Source organism: Halichoerus grypus, chromosome 2, assembly GCF_964656455.1.
Source record: "Halichoerus grypus chromosome 2, mHalGry1.hap1.1, whole genome shotgun sequence".
NCBI lineage: Eukaryota > Metazoa > Chordata > Mammalia > Carnivora > Phocidae > Halichoerus > Halichoerus grypus.
The window spans coordinates 56,632,655-56,654,123 of NC_135713.1; the positions used below are offsets into that span (position 1 = coordinate 56,632,655).

General features: G+C 41.7%; 1 protein-coding gene across 17 annotated transcripts in view; it reads left to right on the plus strand.

The window, feature by feature from the left end:
* Positions 1 to 21,469, plus strand: part of TENM2 (teneurin transmembrane protein 2) — a 1,202,741-nt gene that overhangs the window by 823,958 nt on the left and 357,314 nt on the right. For 14 of the 17 annotated variants that reach the window (XM_078066825.1, XM_078066824.1, XM_078066823.1 and 11 more), the window contains one exon: positions 11,314 to 11,523. The exons of the other annotated variants lie outside the window; for them this stretch is intronic. In XM_078066825.1, the coding sequence (XP_077922951.1) occupies positions 11,314 to 11,523 (210 nt within the window). The remainder of the gene's footprint in view (positions 1 to 11,313; positions 11,524 to 21,469) is intronic. 17 annotated transcript variants of the gene reach the window in all.

Consider the following 21,469-nt stretch of genomic DNA (forward strand, 5'->3'; position numbering starts at 1 on the left):
ATTCTTCCTCCCAGTCAACCTATCTCCTCTTAATTCAGTCTTACCTTCTTTAAAATGAGGTTAATATTACCTATCTCAAATGGTTGTTAGAAGATTAAATAGAATAATACATGTAAAGGACTTAGAAGTAATGCCTAGCACATCATAAGAACTCAGTAAATCTTAGTGAGTGGATATTGTTATTTCCATATACCATGAACCCAGGAAATGAACATAAAAGTAAGCTGGATTCCATGTGTCATGGGGGAGGTTTTCCAATGCCCTTTGAAAATCAAGTTTTAGCATGAACATACAGTTTCTTTAAATCTTTCTCCAGTAATTCCCCCCCGTCATCTAAGCTCTTTTGAGAGTGTAATGTAGATTCCAGGTAGGCAAGGAAATTTAATATTTTAACATATCTTCTGCATGTTATTCAGCTCAGACAGACAACTCCATAAGGGACTGCAGTGTCCACACAGTTCAGCACTCTGATCTTGTGTTCTGAGGTAGTGTTGGGTCGCATCTCCCCATCACTTCCCTAGGTGGGAAACTTTAGGGCTAGAGTGGAGTCACATCTTACACAGGGGTTAGGTTCTAAGCTCAATAGCTGAGCCAAAAAATACAGGCACACCACCCCTGAAAAATTCTTTAGAAAGGTGTACCTTGGAGACTGACATATTCTCTCTGAATTAATCTAACAGTAAGTTTTTCCTCCACGTATGTCAAAGACTGCTAGGTCTTCATTTGAGCACCAGCTGAAGTCATAACCTCATACTCTAGCCACTTGATTAACAGAAAAAAACATAGATTTAAAATCAGAATCCCTTCTTTTCAACAAAATACTTATACATTGAGAGGCACCTAATACCCAAGACCAGCAGGTGCAGCAGCCCGCAGCGAAACCAACGCCACGTGCATTTGATATATATTTAATAAATATTGTGGAGTGAACTGTTGTAATCAACCAATCATACCACTGTTTTGTTGCATACAAGCTCTGGTCTGGGTGCTAGGATACAAAGGTATATAATCCATGCTTTTCTCCCCAGTCACTCACAGTCTCATGAATGAGCCAGATATTTAGACAAATAGGCTAACATATTACAAGTACAGTTAATTCTTCAACAACATGGATTTGAACTGCACAGGTCCGATTATGCACAGATTGTTTTCAATAAATACAGTTCAGTACTGTAAATGTATTTTCTCTTATGATTTTCTTAACATTTTTTTCTCTAGCTTACTTTATTGTAAGAATATAGCATATAATACATATAACATACAAGATATGTGTAATTGACTGTTGATATTATTGGTAAGGCATCTGGTCCACAGTAGGCTATTAGTAGTTAAGTTGTAAGTAGTTAAGTCAAAAGTTATATGTGGATTTCTGAGGTGCCTGGGTGGGTCAGTCAGTTAAGCTTCCAACTTTGGATTTCGGCTCAGGCCATGGTCTCCGGGTCATGAGATTGAGCCTGCTTAAGATTCTCCCTCTTCCTCTCCCTCTGTCCTTCCCTCCCCCCCCAAAAAAAATATGTGGATTTTTGACTGTGTGCAGTGTCAGCTCCTCAAGGGTCAGTTGTACAATGATAAAAGTTTGTCCTGGGTACCTCTGGGTGAGGTGATTAGGAAAGACTTTCATAAAGGTTATTTTTGAGCTGAGTCTTTAAGGAGGTGTTCAGGAGGAAGGTGCGACCATCTATGAGAAGGGAATACCTACCATACACAGGGAGGGAAAGATAGATATTCAGTAATATAGTAGCTTTGATGTGGTTGGAGTATAGGGAATGGGGAGGCCTGGCAAGAGAGGATTGCCATATAAGAGTTGGAACCTTTTTATGTAGGCAGTGGGTAGTCTTGGGAAAATTGAGAGAAGAAGCATGATGTGAGCAAATTTGCACATTCAGAAATATGTTGGCTCTCAGACAAAGGGGAGACACGTAGGAGCATAGGAGATATCAGAAACTGGGAAGCTAGAGCCATAATCTAGACTGTGCTGACCAATGTGCTAACCACTAGCCATATATGGCTACATTCCAAGGGCTCAATAGCTCCATGTATTAAACATGGTAGACATAGATCATGCCCCTCAACACAGAAAGTTCTATTGGACAGCACTGATCTAGACACCTACGCATCATCAAAATAACAATGGCATGTCATCTTAAAGGAGCTGGGGGATGTAATTAGGGTATATGTATCAAGCAACTGGGAATTTCTGGCCAGAAGGTATTTAAGGATTCATTACCCTTTGGTGGACAGTGGATTTGTGTCCTCAAAAGGGGAAGCTGCACAGATTCACTGCATTTCACCTCATGAACATGAAAGGTCTGCCATTAGAAAATGACAGAACTCGTATTAGTTCAAAAATAAACTCCACCTTCCATCTCTAGCCTGAACTATATTTGACACCTTCCAAAGTGCAATGCTTTCAGGAAGATGTGACATATAAACATGCAAGTTGTTAGATGTAGTAACAACACCCAACTGCACAGAGCCCCATGCCGTGAAGACAGTTCATGCTAGTGCTCCTGAAAGAGGCCCTCTCCCTGGGGCAAGGCCAACAGCTCGTCACTCTTCCAGTAAATCATGTATAATAGCTTGTGTGCAATCGGCATGGCTTTGTCAGGGCCATCTGAAAACACTTTGTTTCCAAGAAATGCTTAGCTGGGCTTTACTGAGTTCAGCGAAATGGGAGTGAGGAGGGCAATTAGGTCTTCTGTAAAAATAAAAACTTCAAACGAGGTGATATGGAACTAGTTAGGTTGATACCGCCTCATTGACAAGACACGAAGCGTCATCTTGAAAATTCCTCAGGTGAGGTTCAGTAAGCTACAACTGAGTCGGAACACTCTTCCCTGAATCTCTTGCCTCTATGAAGAGAGCCCAACTATCTCTTGACAAACAGGTCCTGCCTGGCTCCGGAGAAAGGCATGTTGTAACTTCGCTCAGTGATGACTTAGATTCTGCCTGAGGAAATTTTCCTGCCCTCTTAACAGAAATTCCCCATTAACAGTGTAAGCTTATTTGCTTAAACTTTTCTTGGGTGGGGGAAAGAGCTGGCTCAATCAAATTTTTCACTTCTAATATCTGTCCAATTCTTTTTTTTTTTTTTTTAAAGATTTTATTTATTTATTTGAGACAGAGAGAATGAGAGAGAGAGAGCACATGAGAGGGGGGAGGGTCAGAGGGAGAAGCAGGCTCCTTGCTGAGCAGGGAGCCCGATGTGGGACTCGATCCAGGGACTCCAGGATCATGACCTGAGCCGAAGGCAGTCGCTTAACCAACTGAGCCACCCAGGCGCCCCTCTAATATCTGTCCAATTCTTATCCATTGGAAAAAAGAGTTTAAAGATGGACCACATAACATCAAGTTACTAATCTAAAGCTATCACTCCAGCGGATCCAGGGTTTCTCAACCTCAGCAATGCTGACATTTTGGGCCTGGAAATTCTTTGTCGTGGAAAACTATTCTCTGCATTGTAAGATGTTAAGCACTGTCTCTGGTCTCTACCCCCTACAGGCCAGTAGCATCCTCTCCCCACCCCAACAAATTCTGACAATCACAGTGTCTCTAGACATTGCCGAATGTCCCCTGGGGAGCAAAACTGTCCCCTGCTAAGGATGACTGATCCAACCTAACATCAGCACTAAATATAAGCAGGTTGCTACAGGGAATATATATATATTGTGATAACAATATAAAATATGAATGCATATATGTCTGTATTTTTATTTTAAGATGCTATATTCATTGTGGTCATTTTGCATTCTACAATTATAATCGAGACTACTGTCTCTGTTCTTTTTTAAAAATGTAAGATGTAGATAAGAAATTGAATCCCTCTCACCCTACCCCAAGATCTGTGTGGTGTATGTAAGGCCCGGCACCAGCTAGAAGGTGATCTGAGTTTCTCTCCAAAGCTGAGGACAAACAGCTGCTGCAGCGCATGCTTGATGGGTAACAAGTAGTCAGCTACCTGCCCGTATCTCTCCTCTCCTCCCCTCTTTAGCGCCCTCAGTATTCTTACAAATCTAGATACCTTCCACCATAAGTGGTTTCTCTGGGACCCCACATGTTTGATTTCTTGTGATTTAAAGGTGTCAGCTTACAGAACATGAAATTTTTAAAATACTGGAGACAGAAAATCTGGAATCTGTTTTCAGTTCTACTAAATAACCATGTGGCACTGGCCAAGTCATTTTCTCACTTGGGCTGGATGATGAGTTTTAGGCAGGATGCATTTGGTTCTAAGTGACAAAAATCAACTCAAGCTGGCTTAAAGAACAAAACAACAACAACAACAAAATGAAGGTAGGGTGGAGAATAAATCAGTTCATATATTGAAAAGCTTAGTGGCTATGTTGCTTCAGGCCTGGCTGCTTCCAGGTACTCTACTGACACCATTGGGAATGTCTCCCCCTTCTTATCACATCTCCGCTTGCCTCCCTGTTGACTCCATTCTCAGGCAGCCTCTTCCCTTGAGTGGTCAGATGGCTGCAGTGGTCCAGCCTCAGCATCTCTCAGAGCCTCCCTAACTATGGCACAGCCATGCACACACAGCAGGTGCTTGTGAACGAGATGGAAACAATAAGCTGCGAGTCTCATTAGTTCCATCCAGGCCCTTGTGCCTACCATGGGCCAAACACAATTCTAGGGACCTGATATGTATTCTCTCCAGGATTCACAACAACCTGGGAAGTCAGCATTGCTATTATCAGACAGGCCCAGAGGAGTGAAGTAGGGCACTCAGACTCACACAGAAAGCCGCAGAGCTCAGTCAGCCTGGCTTCAAAGTCTGTGCCTCTCTATTCCTCACTTGGGCTTTGGAGGACAGAAACAATTAGGCCAAGAGGTTAGGGATGGGGTGCATAATGCAGAGAAATACCGCACGCATGAGGGCAGAAACAAACATTAGCAAAAGACAGGTGATCTCATCCATTGGAGTCCAGGGTTTCATTCGGGGCAGGGTAAAAATTAAGAACGGGATGAATTGGATGATGAGGCAGATCAATAGGTGGCTTTCAGTGCGAGGCAACTCTGGGCTTAGGAGTAGCCCATTGTAGTGTTGGCAGTTCATGAACCTGAGTGCGCATCTTGGTTCTGAGCCTTGGGTGTGTGGTTCACATCCCTGAGTCTCTGGATAGCGTTGCGGTCGTTATAGAAGGGGCAGAAATCAAATCCCTGAGCTAGATACTTAGCTGAACAGATGTGCAGTGATTTCATCCATGTCCCTTCAGCTGGAGGCACAGAGTCCAGCTAAAGTTCAGGGTATCTTGTGCCTTTTGTGACGGTAACCTTGGCTGCCACGCCCCAGTGCCTCACTGGAGCCTGTCATACCTTGAAGAATGTTCCGCCACACAGCCCTCCACAAACCCCATGTGCAGAACACTTCAAAAATCTGATGCATTTCCTGACAAATGTTCTCATGGAACTCAAAAGCAAGTCAGCCCATATTTCTAAAAACTTCATTGATTACAAGCAAACGGAAGGTAATATCTCAGATATTGACATTATTTCCCTTTACACAAATAGGTTCCTTGCTTTTTTACCCCATCAAAAATACGGGCTTCATAAACCCCAAGCATTTGGGGGAGGAAAATGGTTAGTCAGGTATCTGAATAAAGTATTGGGGACTATCATTAGAATGGTTGCTTGGATTCGCTAACCAACTGTTTTGCCTATGTTAATACTGTTATTTTGCAATACTCAAGTTTAACACAAAAGCTATGGTTTTTTTTAATTTTTAATTTTTGAGAGAGAGAGAGAGAGAGGTGGGGAGGGGCAGAAGGAGAAAGATAATCTTAAAGCAAGTTCTACACCCAGTGTGGAGCCTAACACAGGGTTTGAACTCACAGCCCTGAGATCACTACCTGAGCTGAAATCAAGAGTCTGAAATCAAGAGTTGGTCATTTAACCAACGGAGCTACCCAGGGACCTCCACAAAAGCTATGTTTTTATTAAATTCTTGAACTTACAAAACCACAGAGGAATTCCAGTTTCTGGTTTGAGAATTGCTTTCTCTCCTCACAAGTCATTTGTTCGACGTGATTGGTCACTACGGCTATTTCTGGGAGGAGCCTTGATTCTACCTCTGGTTAATTACCTCCCCTAAGATGGCCTTGGTGGTATATTCCAGAAGGAGACCAATGAGTTTGTGTTCACATCTCATTCATTTTTTAGCAATCATTCTTGTCTGATTTGAAAATCATAAAATGAACCATTCAAGGCTTAAGTTTTGGAGTCAGAATGCCTGGATTCAAATCCAGCTAGTTCTGTCGCTTGCTACCAGTGCAATGATAGGAAAGTTAGCCCATCCAAGCCTCAGTTTTTTCATCTGTAAATGGGGATGATAATAGTCCTTTGTTCATAGAAAATTTGTGGGTGCTAAAAGAGAAAAATACACACAAAATCTTTGCTCAGTTCTTAGCATGAAGCAAGATCTCATTTATAAGTAGTAATATGGTCATTGAAATTATTATTTTGGATTTGATAGTTCCTGGTACTGGGTTGGTGGTTGGTGGTTTTTTTTTTGGTTTGGTTTTTTGGTGTTGAGGTTTTTCGTTTGTTTGTTTGTTTTGGCTTTTTTGTTTGCTGTTTACCATCTCCCGAACACATCTGTCTCCTCCACCAAAAATCCTGACACCCTATCACTACCTAGATCAATTACGCATTGTCTACACAGAACATTTTAATATCTGCTTGCCATTAATCTTTTGAATGAAAAAGGAACCAATTGTTTTAAGTGAATTTTGGGCATTGATCGGCAACATGCTCCCTATCTTAAATTAGTGAATGTATTAACAAGATATGAGCCGAGCAGCAATTTCATAGATAACATTTACCGCTTCGGGGATGGGAAGGAGACTGTAGCCCTTTCTTGGAGAACTAGAGTCGGATCCAGGTCAGATTAAGGAGAAAAATGGTTCTGTAATTGAGACAATGGGAATTAGAACGATGTGACTTCAACCACAGGTGGTGTAGGATGAAGTTTTCAGGTATGGCTGAAGCTGTTGGTGAATGAAGGCCTGGAGCAGGGCTGGCAAATGAGAACTCAGCACCCGCTGCCTTACCTCCACTCCTGGGCTGTGATTTTTCTAAGTGATCATGGCATTGTTTCCCACTGAACCAGGGCACCCCAGAATCCTTCTCAATGCAGCATTTCAAACAGCGACTACCCATCCATCAGAATTAGCAAGGGAAATGCTTTGTCCAGCTGTAGGTCTTTTAATCAGAAATATTTCATGAGCTGAAACTATCTCAAAATCTTACTTATTTGGAAAAAGATAAATTAGTAAAATCTAAATTAGTCTCCCTTTTCAAGGTTGTGGGGGAACCCAGTCACACAGATAATTAGTTAGACTTTGATTTACATGGGGATCTTGGAAAAGACACACACATACACACCCACACATACACAAGACCATATGAGTTTAATGAATGACATATTGCTGCCTTTGCATGTTTCCTCTTGCTTTTTTAACAGATTAATTAAAACCGGTTTTCCCTATATTTGCTGGGGACTCTATACACATTCCAAGTGGAACTCCAAAAATAGTTTGGGGGTCAGGGAGCCTCTGTAGTGCATAAAGTAGGAACCAGGTAAGTGCAGAGCCCCTGGTTACATGCCCATCCCACACTAGGTATTTTAGTAAGAAATCATGGTCTATAAAGTGAGCCTGTATAAGTTCCAACTTTTTCCCCTGTACTTTGGAACCTGTTTGTGTCTGTACAGATGGTCTCTGTCAGTTGGAAGAGTCGGGGGAAAAATGTAGCATAAGTGAACAAAATTAGCAAATGACATAGCAAACAGAGAACGCCATACAATTTGATTGGGGGAAGATCTAGGGACTGAGAAATTTCCCAAGTAATGGGAGGTACCATCAAGGAGCTTAAGGAGTTACCAAAGCACGGATTTAGAGGCCAGGGGAATAACAGAAATCAGACAATTCTGTGATGTGTGTTTCAGTACATTGAAGTATCCCCAGTGCTTTCATTGTGGTAGGAGTGCTCTTCCATTGTCTGTATTTGTATAAATTAAAAGGCAGTTCTGTCTGTACTATATGAAATGAATTCACGCTGAACAAAATTTCAGAAAGTTCATGTAAAGAGTGATTTCACAGCAACTATCATATCAGGCTCCTGGAAAATTGCACTTGAACTTCAGTTCCACCTCAGTCACTCAAAGGAATTTAAAAAATTGGCTTCCAGCCATTCTTGTTCTTCAACATGCATTTCCAGATATGCCTCAATAATACAAACATTAAAGCCTATTGATTGTGAGTTAAAATCTGTTCCTACCAGAGCCTTGCTGCTAAATGGACGTCAACACTGACTTCACAGGGCCCTGGTCAGGACACCTCTACATTCAGGGGCCTAGAAGAAGGCACAGGGTAACACTGCTGTGAAGGAACCACTTTGAACTTCATAACAAAATTACAAGAAAAGCTTTGAACTCTGCCAGATGATAGCTGCTATAAATAACCATTTATTCAAAGAAATGTTTCTTACTTGAAATCTTGAGAGTGCCTTGGGACTGGGAGATGGGAAACTGGAAACATGATTTGTAAATCAACCTTCCCCCCTCCTTGTATGTCTTCCTCTTCCCCCCCACCCCCATCATGCTGTTAGGGCAAACACCATGCAGAGTAGTGAGAGGGTGGATTTTGGAACACACAAACCTGAGTGTGACTCCTGGCCCCTGTCACTTGCTAACTAGGCAATTTTACTGCTCTGTGCCTCAGTTTCCTCATTTACAAAAAGGAGATTATAATAATTCTAACCTCAGAGAGATACTATATATAAAGGGGCAGATAGTCATTGCCCAAAAACATGAGCAGTTAAAATAGTAATCGTGATGATAGTTAGTAGAGGGAGAGCTATGGGAGAAATGTGGATTAAATGTTAGCCCCAATTCTGATGAAACTCTGACATGTCCAGGCTACTTTTGCTGGAGCATCCAGCAAGAACATTGTGCCTTACGTGGCTCCCAAACTGTTAGATATAAATTGAATCTTTCAAGCCAAATTCTGTTTATCCATTATTCTATTTCAGGGATGATGATTCTTCAGTTGTGTTACTGGACAGGAGCCCCAAACACTTGAGCTGTAGGAGTCTCTTATTCCCTGTCTCTTTCTGCAACTCCTACCCTCAAAAAAGTAACAGACTAGTGCTGGGTGGGTGGCTCTGTGCGACCCGTCGAGTTTCCTCTTACCAGAAGTCCATCTCCTTTTCTCTCAAAAACTGCTCAGGCATCAACTTCCCCAGGAATCCTTGTTGGACTGTCTACCCTTACCTCTCCCTGGCCAGGCTGGACCAAGTGTCCCTCTTCCTGCCTCCACAGCACCATGTCTCCACATGCCACTGTCCTCTTTATTACCTGGTACTGAAATGATATACTTACCTATCTGTCTCCCCAACTCGACTGTGAGCTCTCTGTGGGTAACAATGATGTCTTGCTTATTTTTGTGTTCTCACTATCCAGCGGAGTATACATAAGAGGCACTCCCATTTTATTGAAGGAAATTGATCTATCAATAACATTTAATGCACCGAGGAATAGATCGATCAGGAAAGACAGTTATAAAAGTGGCAACAAAAAAATGGCATCCATCTGAGGTGCCTGAAAATGTATTTGCATATGTAGTACATTTAAAAGCAGGAAAACATATTTCTTCTGATTCTGACACTTCCTGCCTGAGTTGAAACTCTAACCAGATTCTTGAGTTTGCTTTCTCAACACCTTACCCTTCTTTCCACACCTCCAGCTTTAGGGCATATCCCGTGGGCTGCTACTCTTGGCTCATTTTTCTGAGCTTCCCAAATGAACACACCAGCAGGCAAGCAATCACAAGGACCCCAACACATAAGGGTGAATCAGGTGAAAGTACACACAGCAATTATCTTCACTCAGCAATTTGGCTGCCAGGAGCTCCCTGCCATGTGAAAGAGAGGTTGCAGCAGCCTTCTGTGTGGAAGGAGAACTTTTTGACCCACAACTCCAAGTTACTGCCCACTACCTGCCAGGCTGGCCACTCCTCCTCATGGCCTGGAGTAGCTGTGCTTTGTAGGATTTCCCCCGTGATACGCAAAACAAAACAAAAACAAAAACAAATGGTGGTCGGGCGCCTGGGTGGCTCAGTTGGTTAAGCGACTGCCTTCGGCTCAGGTCATGATCCTGGAGTCCCAGGATCAAGTCCCACATCGGGCTCCCTGCTTAGCAGGGAGTCTGCTTCTCCCTCTGACCCTCCTCCCTCTCATGCTCTCTGTCTCTCATTCTCTCTCTCGCAAATAAATAAAATCTTAAAAAAAATAAAAATAAAAACAAATGGGGGTCAAGAGAATGGGGGCATTGGCCAATTCTTTAGGATGCACATATGTGGCCCTTTCTACTTGTACCCTAAACTAATTGATTTGGTTAGAGTCTATCTTGTTCATTTGCTCATTTATTCAACAGGTGCTATTCGTTAGGAAAATATTGAGGGTACAGGGGGAATAATGTAGACAGATGTCCACCTTCAGATAGTAATAAGGACTGTGAAGAAATGTAAACAGGCTAATAGGATAGAGCGCACGGGTGAGAAACCTGGAAGAAGGCAAACAGGAAAAGTTTCAAGAGAAAGGGCTTATCAGCGAGGTGGCAGGTGGGGAGAATATTCCACACAGAGGAAGCGGGAAGCATAAAGAGTTAGAGGACAGAAGGGTGTGGCATGCTGAAGCAGCAGAGGTAAAGAAGGCGATGCTGGCTAGGGAATAAGGGGCTGAGTGGCGAGTGGTAAGGCCACTACCGGGGGCAAGGTAGGAGAGGCCGTTTGTGCCAGAGAAGCAGAACATCATCATAAGGAGTCATCATAAGGAGTTTCAGTTTCTTTCCACATGTAATGGGAAGCCATTGGAGGGTGCCAAGCAGGAGAGCGATAGGACCTGGTTTCTTTGGAGAAGGGATGCGAACAGTGGGGATTAGATGGGTGTATGGCAAGAGGAGAAGCAGGGAGAGCAGCAAGAAGATAGTCCAGTGAGAGATGATGGGGAATTATAGTAGGACTGTGGCAGGGAAGATAGAAAGAAGTGCGTGTTTTCCTGACTGGTTGCATTTCAGCCGTCTAGATGGGTATTTCCACTCCTGCCCATTTGGTGAAATACGCAGCTACCTGCAGTATGAATTTGGACATTTGGAGAAACATCAAACCACTTGAAAAAAAATACATCTGGAGCATTTCTTTCTCTCTTTAATTTTTTAGATATTTATATTGTGAGGTGGTTTCAATGTAACTTTCTCTGGATGCTCTCATGACACTCATTGCTGACCTTTGACCCCTCTGTCCTCTTTCCCAGGTCGTCCCATTCCACCTACATCCTCGTCTAGCCTCCTCCCATCTGCTCAGCTGCCTAGCTCCCATAATCCTCCACCAGTTAGCTGCCAGATGCCATTGCTAGACAGCAACACTTCCCATCAAATCATGGACACCAACCCTGATGAGGAGTTCTCCCCCAATTCATACCTGCTCAGAGCATGCTCAGGGCCCCAGCAAGCCTCCAGCAGTGGTAAGGAAACTGTGGTGTCTGAGTGCGCGCTGTTGTCTGTGTGACATTCTTGAGTCTCTGGCAAAATGACAGCCCTGAATCCAGGGCTGGGGAGAAGGCGGTGTGGGGAGCATCAGGTGAAACGTGCTTGTCGCTTTGTGGCATTGCAACTCCAGGACGCATTTATTGAAGGTCACAGTTACTGACGAGGTTTTGCTTATCTTAACAGGGCTTGGGCCTCCTTCCGTGGGAGGAATTTGCCCACTGCTGCACATGAGAGCATGCAGGTCTCAAAGGTGAAGTGCCGAGAGACAATGGAATATTGAATTTTGTATTACTACAATTCTGGTCATAGCCGAGTGACCCTGGACACCCTCACGTGCCCAATTTGTGTGCATTTCAGATCTCTTGGTTTTTGATGGTTGGCTTCTGACTTTTTCTTCCTTGCTTGTTTAGATGATTTTGTGATTAAAATGCGTTCCCTTGACATGAATACCGAATGCCTTGCCAAGTCTGAAGTGTTCAGGAGGTGACCTCTCCTATAACCCTCTGCATGTGCCACTTCACTTGAATTTAACAAGCTGATCACATGGTACCATGATAAATCCTGCCTCTAAAGCCTGAGTTCTCATTGTAGTTTTCACTTGCACCAAGCAAAGGGACTGGCTGCAAGGTTCTGTCCCACCTTTGAGGATTTTGGGGTTACTGCCTTAGCTCCCAATCTCTAGATCTTAAGTAGAATTGCCCCAGGCTCAGCAATAATCATGCCTTATTTTGATTTGCCTTGTTGGTGAAATATTCACAAAACATGAACACAGGAGTGGGCCACACCTAGGGTTAAGTACCTATGGCCCAAGGAGAGACATTTGCAGAAATTAATTGATCCTGACCCAACGGCTTTGGAGTTATCTTCTGAATTGGCCCCTCATGGTATTCATTAACATATCCCATCAAAGGCAGTACAGAGCTTTCCATGCCAAGAGTGTACCTTGATGAGATTGGGTTTTGGCTTCACCCATGAGAATATGCCACCACCGGCCTCAACCTCTACAATTAGAAAGGACCTCCCAAATGCATTGAAGATGATTCATTCTGAAGATGGAATGATGGACTGCTACTTATGATGGCCCATGCCCTTCTTCAAAGCCAGGCCTGATATATTTAGTAAACTCGTATTCTTTTTCAAAAAAAATTACCTAATCAAATCTCTCATCAAATGAGCAATCCATTGTTGATATTATGAAGGCCTTTAATCTACCATAAATCTTTATTAGAACTCATCAGAGTTTCTAGTTTGAGAGAAATGTGATTATGGCACTCTTAAAATGACATTACATCATTGGGGTGATTGGTTTATCATTTGGAGAAGAGACATCAATCATAACTAGCATAACCACACAGTAAATGAATTCAACCTTTCTACCGCGGAACAATGACACTGTAATTGCTCAAAATCAGGCTTAAAATGAAATCGGAAAATGCTCTTTCTTCAAATGTGATGTTAACTTAATGGAATATATTATGAAAAATCATGTTTGAGGAAATTCTATATAATTAAAAATATGTGGAAATATATTCCCTTTTTTCTTTCATCGGAACCTGATTTTAGCTACAGAGCCATTTCTTTCTTTCTTTTTTTTTTTTTTTTTTTTGCTGCAGAGATTATGTTGCATTTAATTGAACTATCCTCGCTTATGTTTTGCTGCTTTTTATTTCATACTATGTAATCGTGATGAATATTGTATTATGAAGGACAAGAGGCTTTTGAAATGAGGTGCACCTGCTGATAGCTTTTTAAAAACAGACAATTATTAGGGAGAAAATGAGCTTTTAAAAACTATATCCTTTTATGCATATATGGATAGCTGGGCAAAGATGATTTCCAGAAGAGAGGTCAGTTCGTATCTGAGAGCCGTCCAGAATATTTTCTCAGTGATAACATTGAGAGATTTCTTTTCTTTTTGACATTGTATCAGATTATAAGTTGTTGGTAGAGTATTTTTGTTGGCTTTCTGCCTAATCAAGACCTCATTTTGGTGGACACAACAGATCTGTGTGTTCAGAGTCAAACTTAGCCATTTTTCATCACTCACCTCAATTTGTTCAGCTCACTTAAGATTGATAGCTATTTAAACTTCAGTAACAGGGGAAATACTGCAGAACATTTGAGGGTCCATTTTCATCCCAAACAAGAGCTGTGTGATATGATTTCTTCACCTCAGGGGTGAATATCCAATTGCGCAATACCCTTGTTTTCAGCAGGTACTTCTCTGAAAACTTGTTACAGCTCTGGCCACTGGGCAGTCATTCAAACTTCTTGATTGAGGTTTAGCTAAGTAGGTGCAAATCAAGTGCAAATATGTGTGCTCCTAGGTGAGTGCATGTGTGTGTGTGTGTGTGTGCGTGTGTGTGTGTGTGTGTCTGTGTCTCCGTGGAATGGATTTGGGGTCCAAGGCAAATTGGGCATTCTATCAAGATCAGAATGCAGTTTCCATGAATTTAAATTTGACATAAAGGATTGAAAATAGAGTTCGACACAGAAGATGCAAAGTACAGAGCTGGGCCTGGGTGTTCTGAATTGATTGTGATGAAAGGGGCTGGATTTTTCTGTAGGCATCTTGGCACAAATGAAACAACCGTGTGAGTGGTTGTGTTCTGTTTAGCTGGTTAATTGCACAGAATTTTTTTAAGTTGGTCTCTTGTCAGTGACCTTGTGTTCTGAAGATCTGGTCGCAGTTTGATCTTTGTCTCTTTCTTAGGTGAAATAAAACCTCTTCCAACATGTCCAGCCTATACACGACAGTAAAAAATTTATTTGCTGCTGCCCCCTTATCCTTGCTGTTAATACTTGACAGTAGTGAAGCTCATCACTAAGGAGAGTCACTGCGCATGCACATTTCCTGCGCAAAGAGCCTCTGTTCTAAAGAGACAAACTGGACATAAACTACACAACCAAAATGTTTTTGACAACATGAAAACATCCTCAAAGCAACAAAAAAACTTCACCTTTGTGACTTGACTGTCATTATTTTCTGTGACTGTAGCGCATTCTTTAGTGGACGGTACTAAAACCTGGGCACCTCTGGAGCCAAATTGCTCTAACGCTCCATCTATGCCAGTCGAGCAGATATCCAGGAAGAGCTATTGAGATGCTTTGAAGAGTGGCGTTTTCCCCTCCCTTGAAGCATTTTCTTCCAGATAGCTGAGTTCTCCATGTTCTGACCTTCTGCCAGGGTGGGTGAGCTCCAGAGATGTTTCTTGTATACAAAAGCATAATTTCAAATCCTATGAAATAACTCATCTGGAAAAAAAAATCTGGATCCCAGCAGCATAATGGAGGCTCCTGCAGATGGAGGACTGAGACTTCCAAATCAGAATACACGCGCAGCCACATTATAATCTAAAAACAGTGGCTCACCTCCCCTCTCGTAATTGGTTGAGTTTTTGTTTTTGTTTTTCTTAAGTCTAACTAAAGGGTTTGGAACTCTCAGTAGTAACATCAAGCTACAGAGAAGAAATGTAATTTGGATCCCTCTGCCAGGACACTTTCAGTGGGTCCTATGTGCCAAAGGAGCTGTCCCAGTTGGAAAATCTCCGTTTGTCACTGAGTGCATTAAAGGTGTCCCAAGCCCTTTAAAAAAAAAAAAAAAAAAAGCAATGTCTTAATTATAAACAAAAATAGTACATCAAAATCAGCAAGCTTCAGGTTTCCTTGAGTGGTCCAAGAATTCAGTTGCTTACCTAACTTAAGGATTGTCTTATTTATTTAGCATCGTAAAGCAAAAGCTTCCTTTATTCATTCATTTATTCAGCCATCCATCCATTCGTTCCTTTTCTTACATCTCCCCCATAATGTGTGACAGCTTAGAACAAATCTCTCTAACTGGAAAACTATAACTAGATGACACAGTAAGGGTGAAGGAAAAAAAATGTAGCAGGGTGGGAAACAGACAAATAGGCTCATATGTAACGTCCCATTTCATTATTTAAGATAGACAGAAAACTTGATTCTGAGCTTCCTAGAAACCAAAGCGAAAAGGGAAACACAGATAAGATACATAACATTCATGAGATAAAAACAAATCAACTGCTTTCAGGGAAATTCTATGAATCCTCATAGGGAAGCCAGAAAGAAATTTGTTTTAAAGGAGATAATGTGTGCATCCCGATGACTGAATTCTCAGTAACCTGCATAATACATATGCTAAAGAATTTCCTGTCAAAGTTTCTTGTAAACATCCTCCACATAAGCCATACAAAACACTTTGAGTTAAAAGGCAATTCTACAAATATCCAAACATTGCCCAGCCTAGGGATAAAATTTGATTTGATCCATGGATCAAGCTTAGTTTTACTAAAGGGCCATGTACACCGCGTTCCCATTGGCAACGGGCCTTAAATATCATTGCTTGTAACTAAATTTTTATGGGAATTAACTGACTTTGAGGTTGTAGTCAGAACTCTAAAAACAGATGTTCTAGGTTATAACTTTGTCTTGACAGCTATAGATACGGAAGAACTTCGATCCTCTGATGAACACTAAAGCCCAGGGTTCCGGGACAGCCTTTGCTCATCTGGGCCCCCTCCCCAACATCCATGGGGCTGGATTTGAGACGAGCAAGAAGAGGGTCCCCAGAATTTTTTTAAATTTATGAAACTTCTTCTCCTTATATATTTTGGGTTTGGGGAGAATTTTTTCCTCTAGTATATTATAAATTCCCTTTCCTTCTTAAGCAGCTACGCTCACTGTAATTCAATTTAGTTTTGGGTTTTCTGAAGAGCTCACAGCAATTACTATGCACATTGATGATCGTACTGTGCTGATGAGACTGACTCATTTTTTGAAAGTCTGTACATTGTGAGGTGATTTTGCCACCTCTCCTAAAGTACTACATTTAAACGTCATCTTCCGTTCTCTGTAGGCTTTGCTCTCTCCTCTCAGCTTCACTCCATCATGCAGAGGCCTCCACTGCAGGGTTTCTGATCTTGCGTTCATAGCAGATGCTCAATATTTATTAAACAAGTTAAGTAACCAATATCTTTAGTAACTCCTTTTGTTTTATCAATTTACTGCTTTTCATCATGTACGATGGAAAAAATGGATAGTTTAAGGAGGGACTGCAGATCGGAATGTCCCAGCATGGGGAAATATACTTATTTTACAAAATAGATTCAATATACCTATTTTGTATCATGTCACGTCTGTTTTTAGGTACTTTAGAACTTTATAGTTCACCTTTAAATGAGAAGTTTCCGAAAAACCCCGCTTCAGTACATCCCTAGAAGTAGTGGCAAAGGTCAATACGAAGAACCTGGTGGGAGCCCTGGGTGGGCCTTGGCGGCTTCTCCTCCAGAGGAGTTCTCAGCCCACTGGGCAGTACGGACAAGTCCAGGATGCTGTCTCAAGGCTGTGGAGGTCACAGGGACAGCACCTGCTCCTACCCCAAACGCACAGCCACACAGGGTTTGGCTCTCTGCCTGAGACCCTTTTCCTCCCTTCATGTTAGCTCTTAAGCTAAGCACTTTATATACCTTGCTTCATTTGCTTTTATTTGTCCCCCACCACATCCCAAGGCAGTAGGTCTTGCTATCATACCCATTTTATTGATGAGACTACTGTAGCACAAGATTAAGTAACTTGCCCAAATTACAAAGCTGGGAAATGAAGGACCTATGTTTCTTTTTTTTTTTTCTTTTTAAGATTTTATTTATTTATTTGTCTCAGAGAGAGAGAGAGCACAAGCTGGGGAAGCTGCAGGCAGAGGGAGAAGCAGGCTCTCTGCCGAGCAAGGAGTCTGATGTGGAACTCGATCCTGGGACCCTGGCATCACGACCTGAGCCAAAGGCAGATGCTTAACCGACTGAGCCACCCACGCATCCCATTACCTGTGATTCAAATCCAACCTTCCTAATTTCAGAGACATTTTCCCTTGCCCCTCTCTTAAATGTTACCCTCTAAAATAGTTGTATAGCTTATTGAGATACACAGAATACACTGAAAACATTATATTAAGGGGCATGGTTACAGTTTTTAAAAGGTTGAAAAAAACATACAGCATCACAAAATACTCTTCCCCTTCTCTGCTTGAAAAGCACACTATTATCCTAGACTTTGGTTCAATAAATTCCAGAGGGGTTCAGGAACTGTGATTTTATGGCTCCCTTAAAGTGATTCTTCTGGTCTCATAAGTTTGGGGAGCATGAACGTAATGGGGAAGCTCCAAAGTGGAAGTTGGGGAACTTGGGTGTCCTCTACTCTGTCTCTGATTCACAGCTTGATCTTTGGCAAGTCATTCAATTATCCTGTGCTTCTGCTTCTCTACCTTTCAAGGTTGGCCTTTGGCCCCAAGGGTCCATTCTTGCTCTACCATTACGTGTGTAAGTACCTTGTGTCCAGCTTGACCAGACTGTCCCAGCTACGGTCAACCCCCCCAACTTCTCTTCCTGGATAGTGTGGATTTCACTCCACCCTCTTGGCCATTGGCAGAACAGACCTACAGGGTCATGCAAAGCAGCTCCTTGCAGTTTTCCTGCAGAAGCTGAGAAACATGATCTGGGGTCCTATAACACTTTGCTGAAAATGTTGAAAGCACTCCCAGCAGCAAGTGGAAAAAGCATAGTGCCTCCAGCATTGACCCAGGCTCCTCGAGATTCACCCCAGCCTCCGAAACAATGTCTCCCATGCTGAGAATTGGGAACTGATGGTCCTCAGGACTCTCCTGACACTGGTAACCGACTCAGGAGTACAGCAAACAGAGATCAGACCTTTTTTTTTTTCCCCCATGTGTGCCTTCTTGCAACACAGACACACTTTTTGATTGAAGGTCCAGCAATTTCCAACAGCTAGGGTTGGGACCGCTCTTCTGTACCATGGTGCAAATGAGCACACAGGCAAGATGGACAGGTAATTCCTTTGGAGATGCGCAGCAGAGAAGTGACATATGGCACAGAACTGCTCCTCTTCAGCAAATAATCTTGCTATTGACAAAATTCCCAAGGTCGATAAGCATTGTGTACATTCTACCTCTCCATCTCTGTCCCTGCTCCTTGGTACATACAAAAAAGATGTCCTGGGCAAGCCCAGAGAATAGGAACTATATGCCACATCTTAACAGTTTCCTGCCCTGACAATTTTTATCCAGAACTTCAGCTTCTCCCAAATTCCCTTAAAGACTGCATTTAAGCCTAAGCAGCTTCCTTCAGACTATTGAGTAGCCATTTAAAAATGTGACCCCAATCCCTTATTAGAGATCTCTCAATTCTCTGTTGAATGAAAAGATAGATTTCTTTTCCCAATGGGCAGTTTCAACAGAAGTTATAGCCCTAGACCCTGGTAATCTCTTGATCTTTCCCCAAAATAATAAAGAATAACCATATACTTAAGAGTTGGACTCTAATGTCCCTACTACTTGGATTCAAATTATAGCTCAGCCTTAGTCACTTTCTAACTTTCATGATCTTGAACAATGTAATAAATCTTCCCTTTTTTTAACCTATAAAACAGTAATAAAAGTAATAAAACTTCTAAAGTTGTTATGAATATTAAATGACATTCTTTTGCATTAAATATCTTAAAAGGAAACTTAGTTGGAACAAAGGTCAAGTTTGATATTATTTACTTTTTAACTTAGAGTTAACTTATTATAATAACATATATAACAGGAAATTTCCCATTTTTACCATTTTTAAGCATACAGTTCTGTGGCTTTAAGTGCATTCACATTGTTGGGTAAACATCACCACCATCCATCCCCAAACATCTTAGTCTTCCCCACCAGAAACTCTGCACTCATTAAAAACTAACTCTCTCCCTCCCCTCCCCTGCTCCACCCCCTACCACCACCATATTATTTTGACTCTATGAATTCGACTACTCTAGGTACCTCCTAGAAGAGGGATCATACACTATGTGTCCTTTTATGACTAACTTATTTCACTTAGTACAGTGTCTTCAAGATTTATCCACACTGGGCATGTGTCAGAATTTCCTACCTTTTTAAGGCTGAACAATTTTCTTTCGTATCTCTATACCACATTTTGTTTATTCATTCATCAGTCAATGGACACTTGGATTGTTTCCACCTTTTGGCTATTGTGGATGCTACTGTGAAAATGAGCATACAGATATCTGTTCTAGGACCTGCTTTGATTTCTTTTGGGTATATAACCAGAAGTAGAATCACTGAATCATATGGTAATTCTATGTTTAATTTTTTGAGGACTTGCCATACTGCTTCCCATAGTGGCTGTACCATTTTACATTTTCTCCAGCAATGCACAAGGATTCCAATTTTTCTACATCCTTACTAATGCTTATTTTCTGTTTTCTTTTTTTATTAGAATAGCCATTCTAATGAGCGTGAGGTGATGTACCATTGATTGCATTTTTCTAATGATTAGTGATCTCAAGCATCTTTTCATGTACTTATTGGCCATTTGCGTGTCATCTTTGCAGAAATATCTACTCCAGTCCTTGCCTACTTTTTAATAAGGTGGTGTATTCTTTGTTGTTGTTGAATTGGAGTTCGTTATATACTCTGGATATCAATCACTTGTTAGAAATACAATTTGCAAATATTTTCTCCCATTCTGCAGGTTGCCTTTTCACTCTGTTGAGTGTCCTTTGATATCCGAAGTTTTTTGATTTTGATGTCCACCTTCCTATTTTTTCTTTTGTTGCCTTTGCTTTTAGTGTCTTATAACATACATTTTAAGGCAACCATTTTGCTGATTTGTTTTATATAAATGGTAGCCCATTTAATCCTTACCACGGAGACATAGAAAAGTAGCCCTTAGTGCTTGGAACCAGCCTGACGCTAACATCTAGGCAGAGGAGCTGTTAGGAGCTAGCCTGGCTTTCCTGGCTGGGTCATGGTGTTCACTCCTTGAACAAAAACAATCTTGGAGAACACCAACACTAAACAAGGCCACTCCATGACTAGGATGAATGAAAATAATACCACTTTATAATATTGCCTAAACAGAGACAGAAGCAGAGTTACTATCCCAAACACAAAAATTCAAACATTCCCCTCCCCAGGCTAAGATGAATGGCTGTTCTTTCTTTACCTATTACAGCGTTAGCCTCTTCTTTTTTTTTTTTATTATGTTATGTTAATCACCATATGTTAGATCATTAGTTTTTGATGTAGTGTTCCATGATTCATTGTTTGCATATAACACCCAGTGCTCCATGCAGAATGTGCCCTCTTTAATACCCATCACCAGGCTAACCCATCCTCCCACCCCCCTCCCCTCTAGAACCCTCAGTTTGTTTTTCAGAGTCCATTGTCTCTCATGGTTCGTCTTCCCCTCCAATTTCCCCCCCTTCATTCTTCTCCTCCTGCTATCTTCTTCTTTTTTTTTTTTTTTTTAACATATAATGTATTATTTGCTTCAGAGGTACAGATCTGTGATTCAACAGTCTTACACAATTCACAGCACTCACCATAGCACATACCCTCCCCAAAGTCTATCACCCAGCCAACCCATCCCTCCCACACTCCCCCCACTCCAGCAACCCTCAGTTTGTTTCCTGAGATTAAGAATTCCTCATATCAGTGAGATCATATGATCCATGTCTTTCTCTGATTGACTTATTTCGCTCAGCATAACACCCTCCAGTTCCATCCATATCATTGCAAATGGCAAGATGTCATTCCTTTTGATGGCTGCATAATATTCCATTGTATATATACACCACATCTTCTTTATCCATTCATCTGTTGATGGACATCTTGGCTCTTTCCACAGTTTGGCTATTGTGGACATTGCTGCTATAAACATCAGGATGCACGTACCCCTTCAGAACCCTACATTTGCATCTTTGGGGTAAATACCCAGTAGTGCAATTGCTGGATCGTCGGATAGCTCTATTTTCAGCTTTTTGAGGAACCTCCATACTGTTTTCCAGAGTGGCTGCACCAGCTCGCATTCCCACCAACAGTGTAGGAGGTTCCTCTCTCTC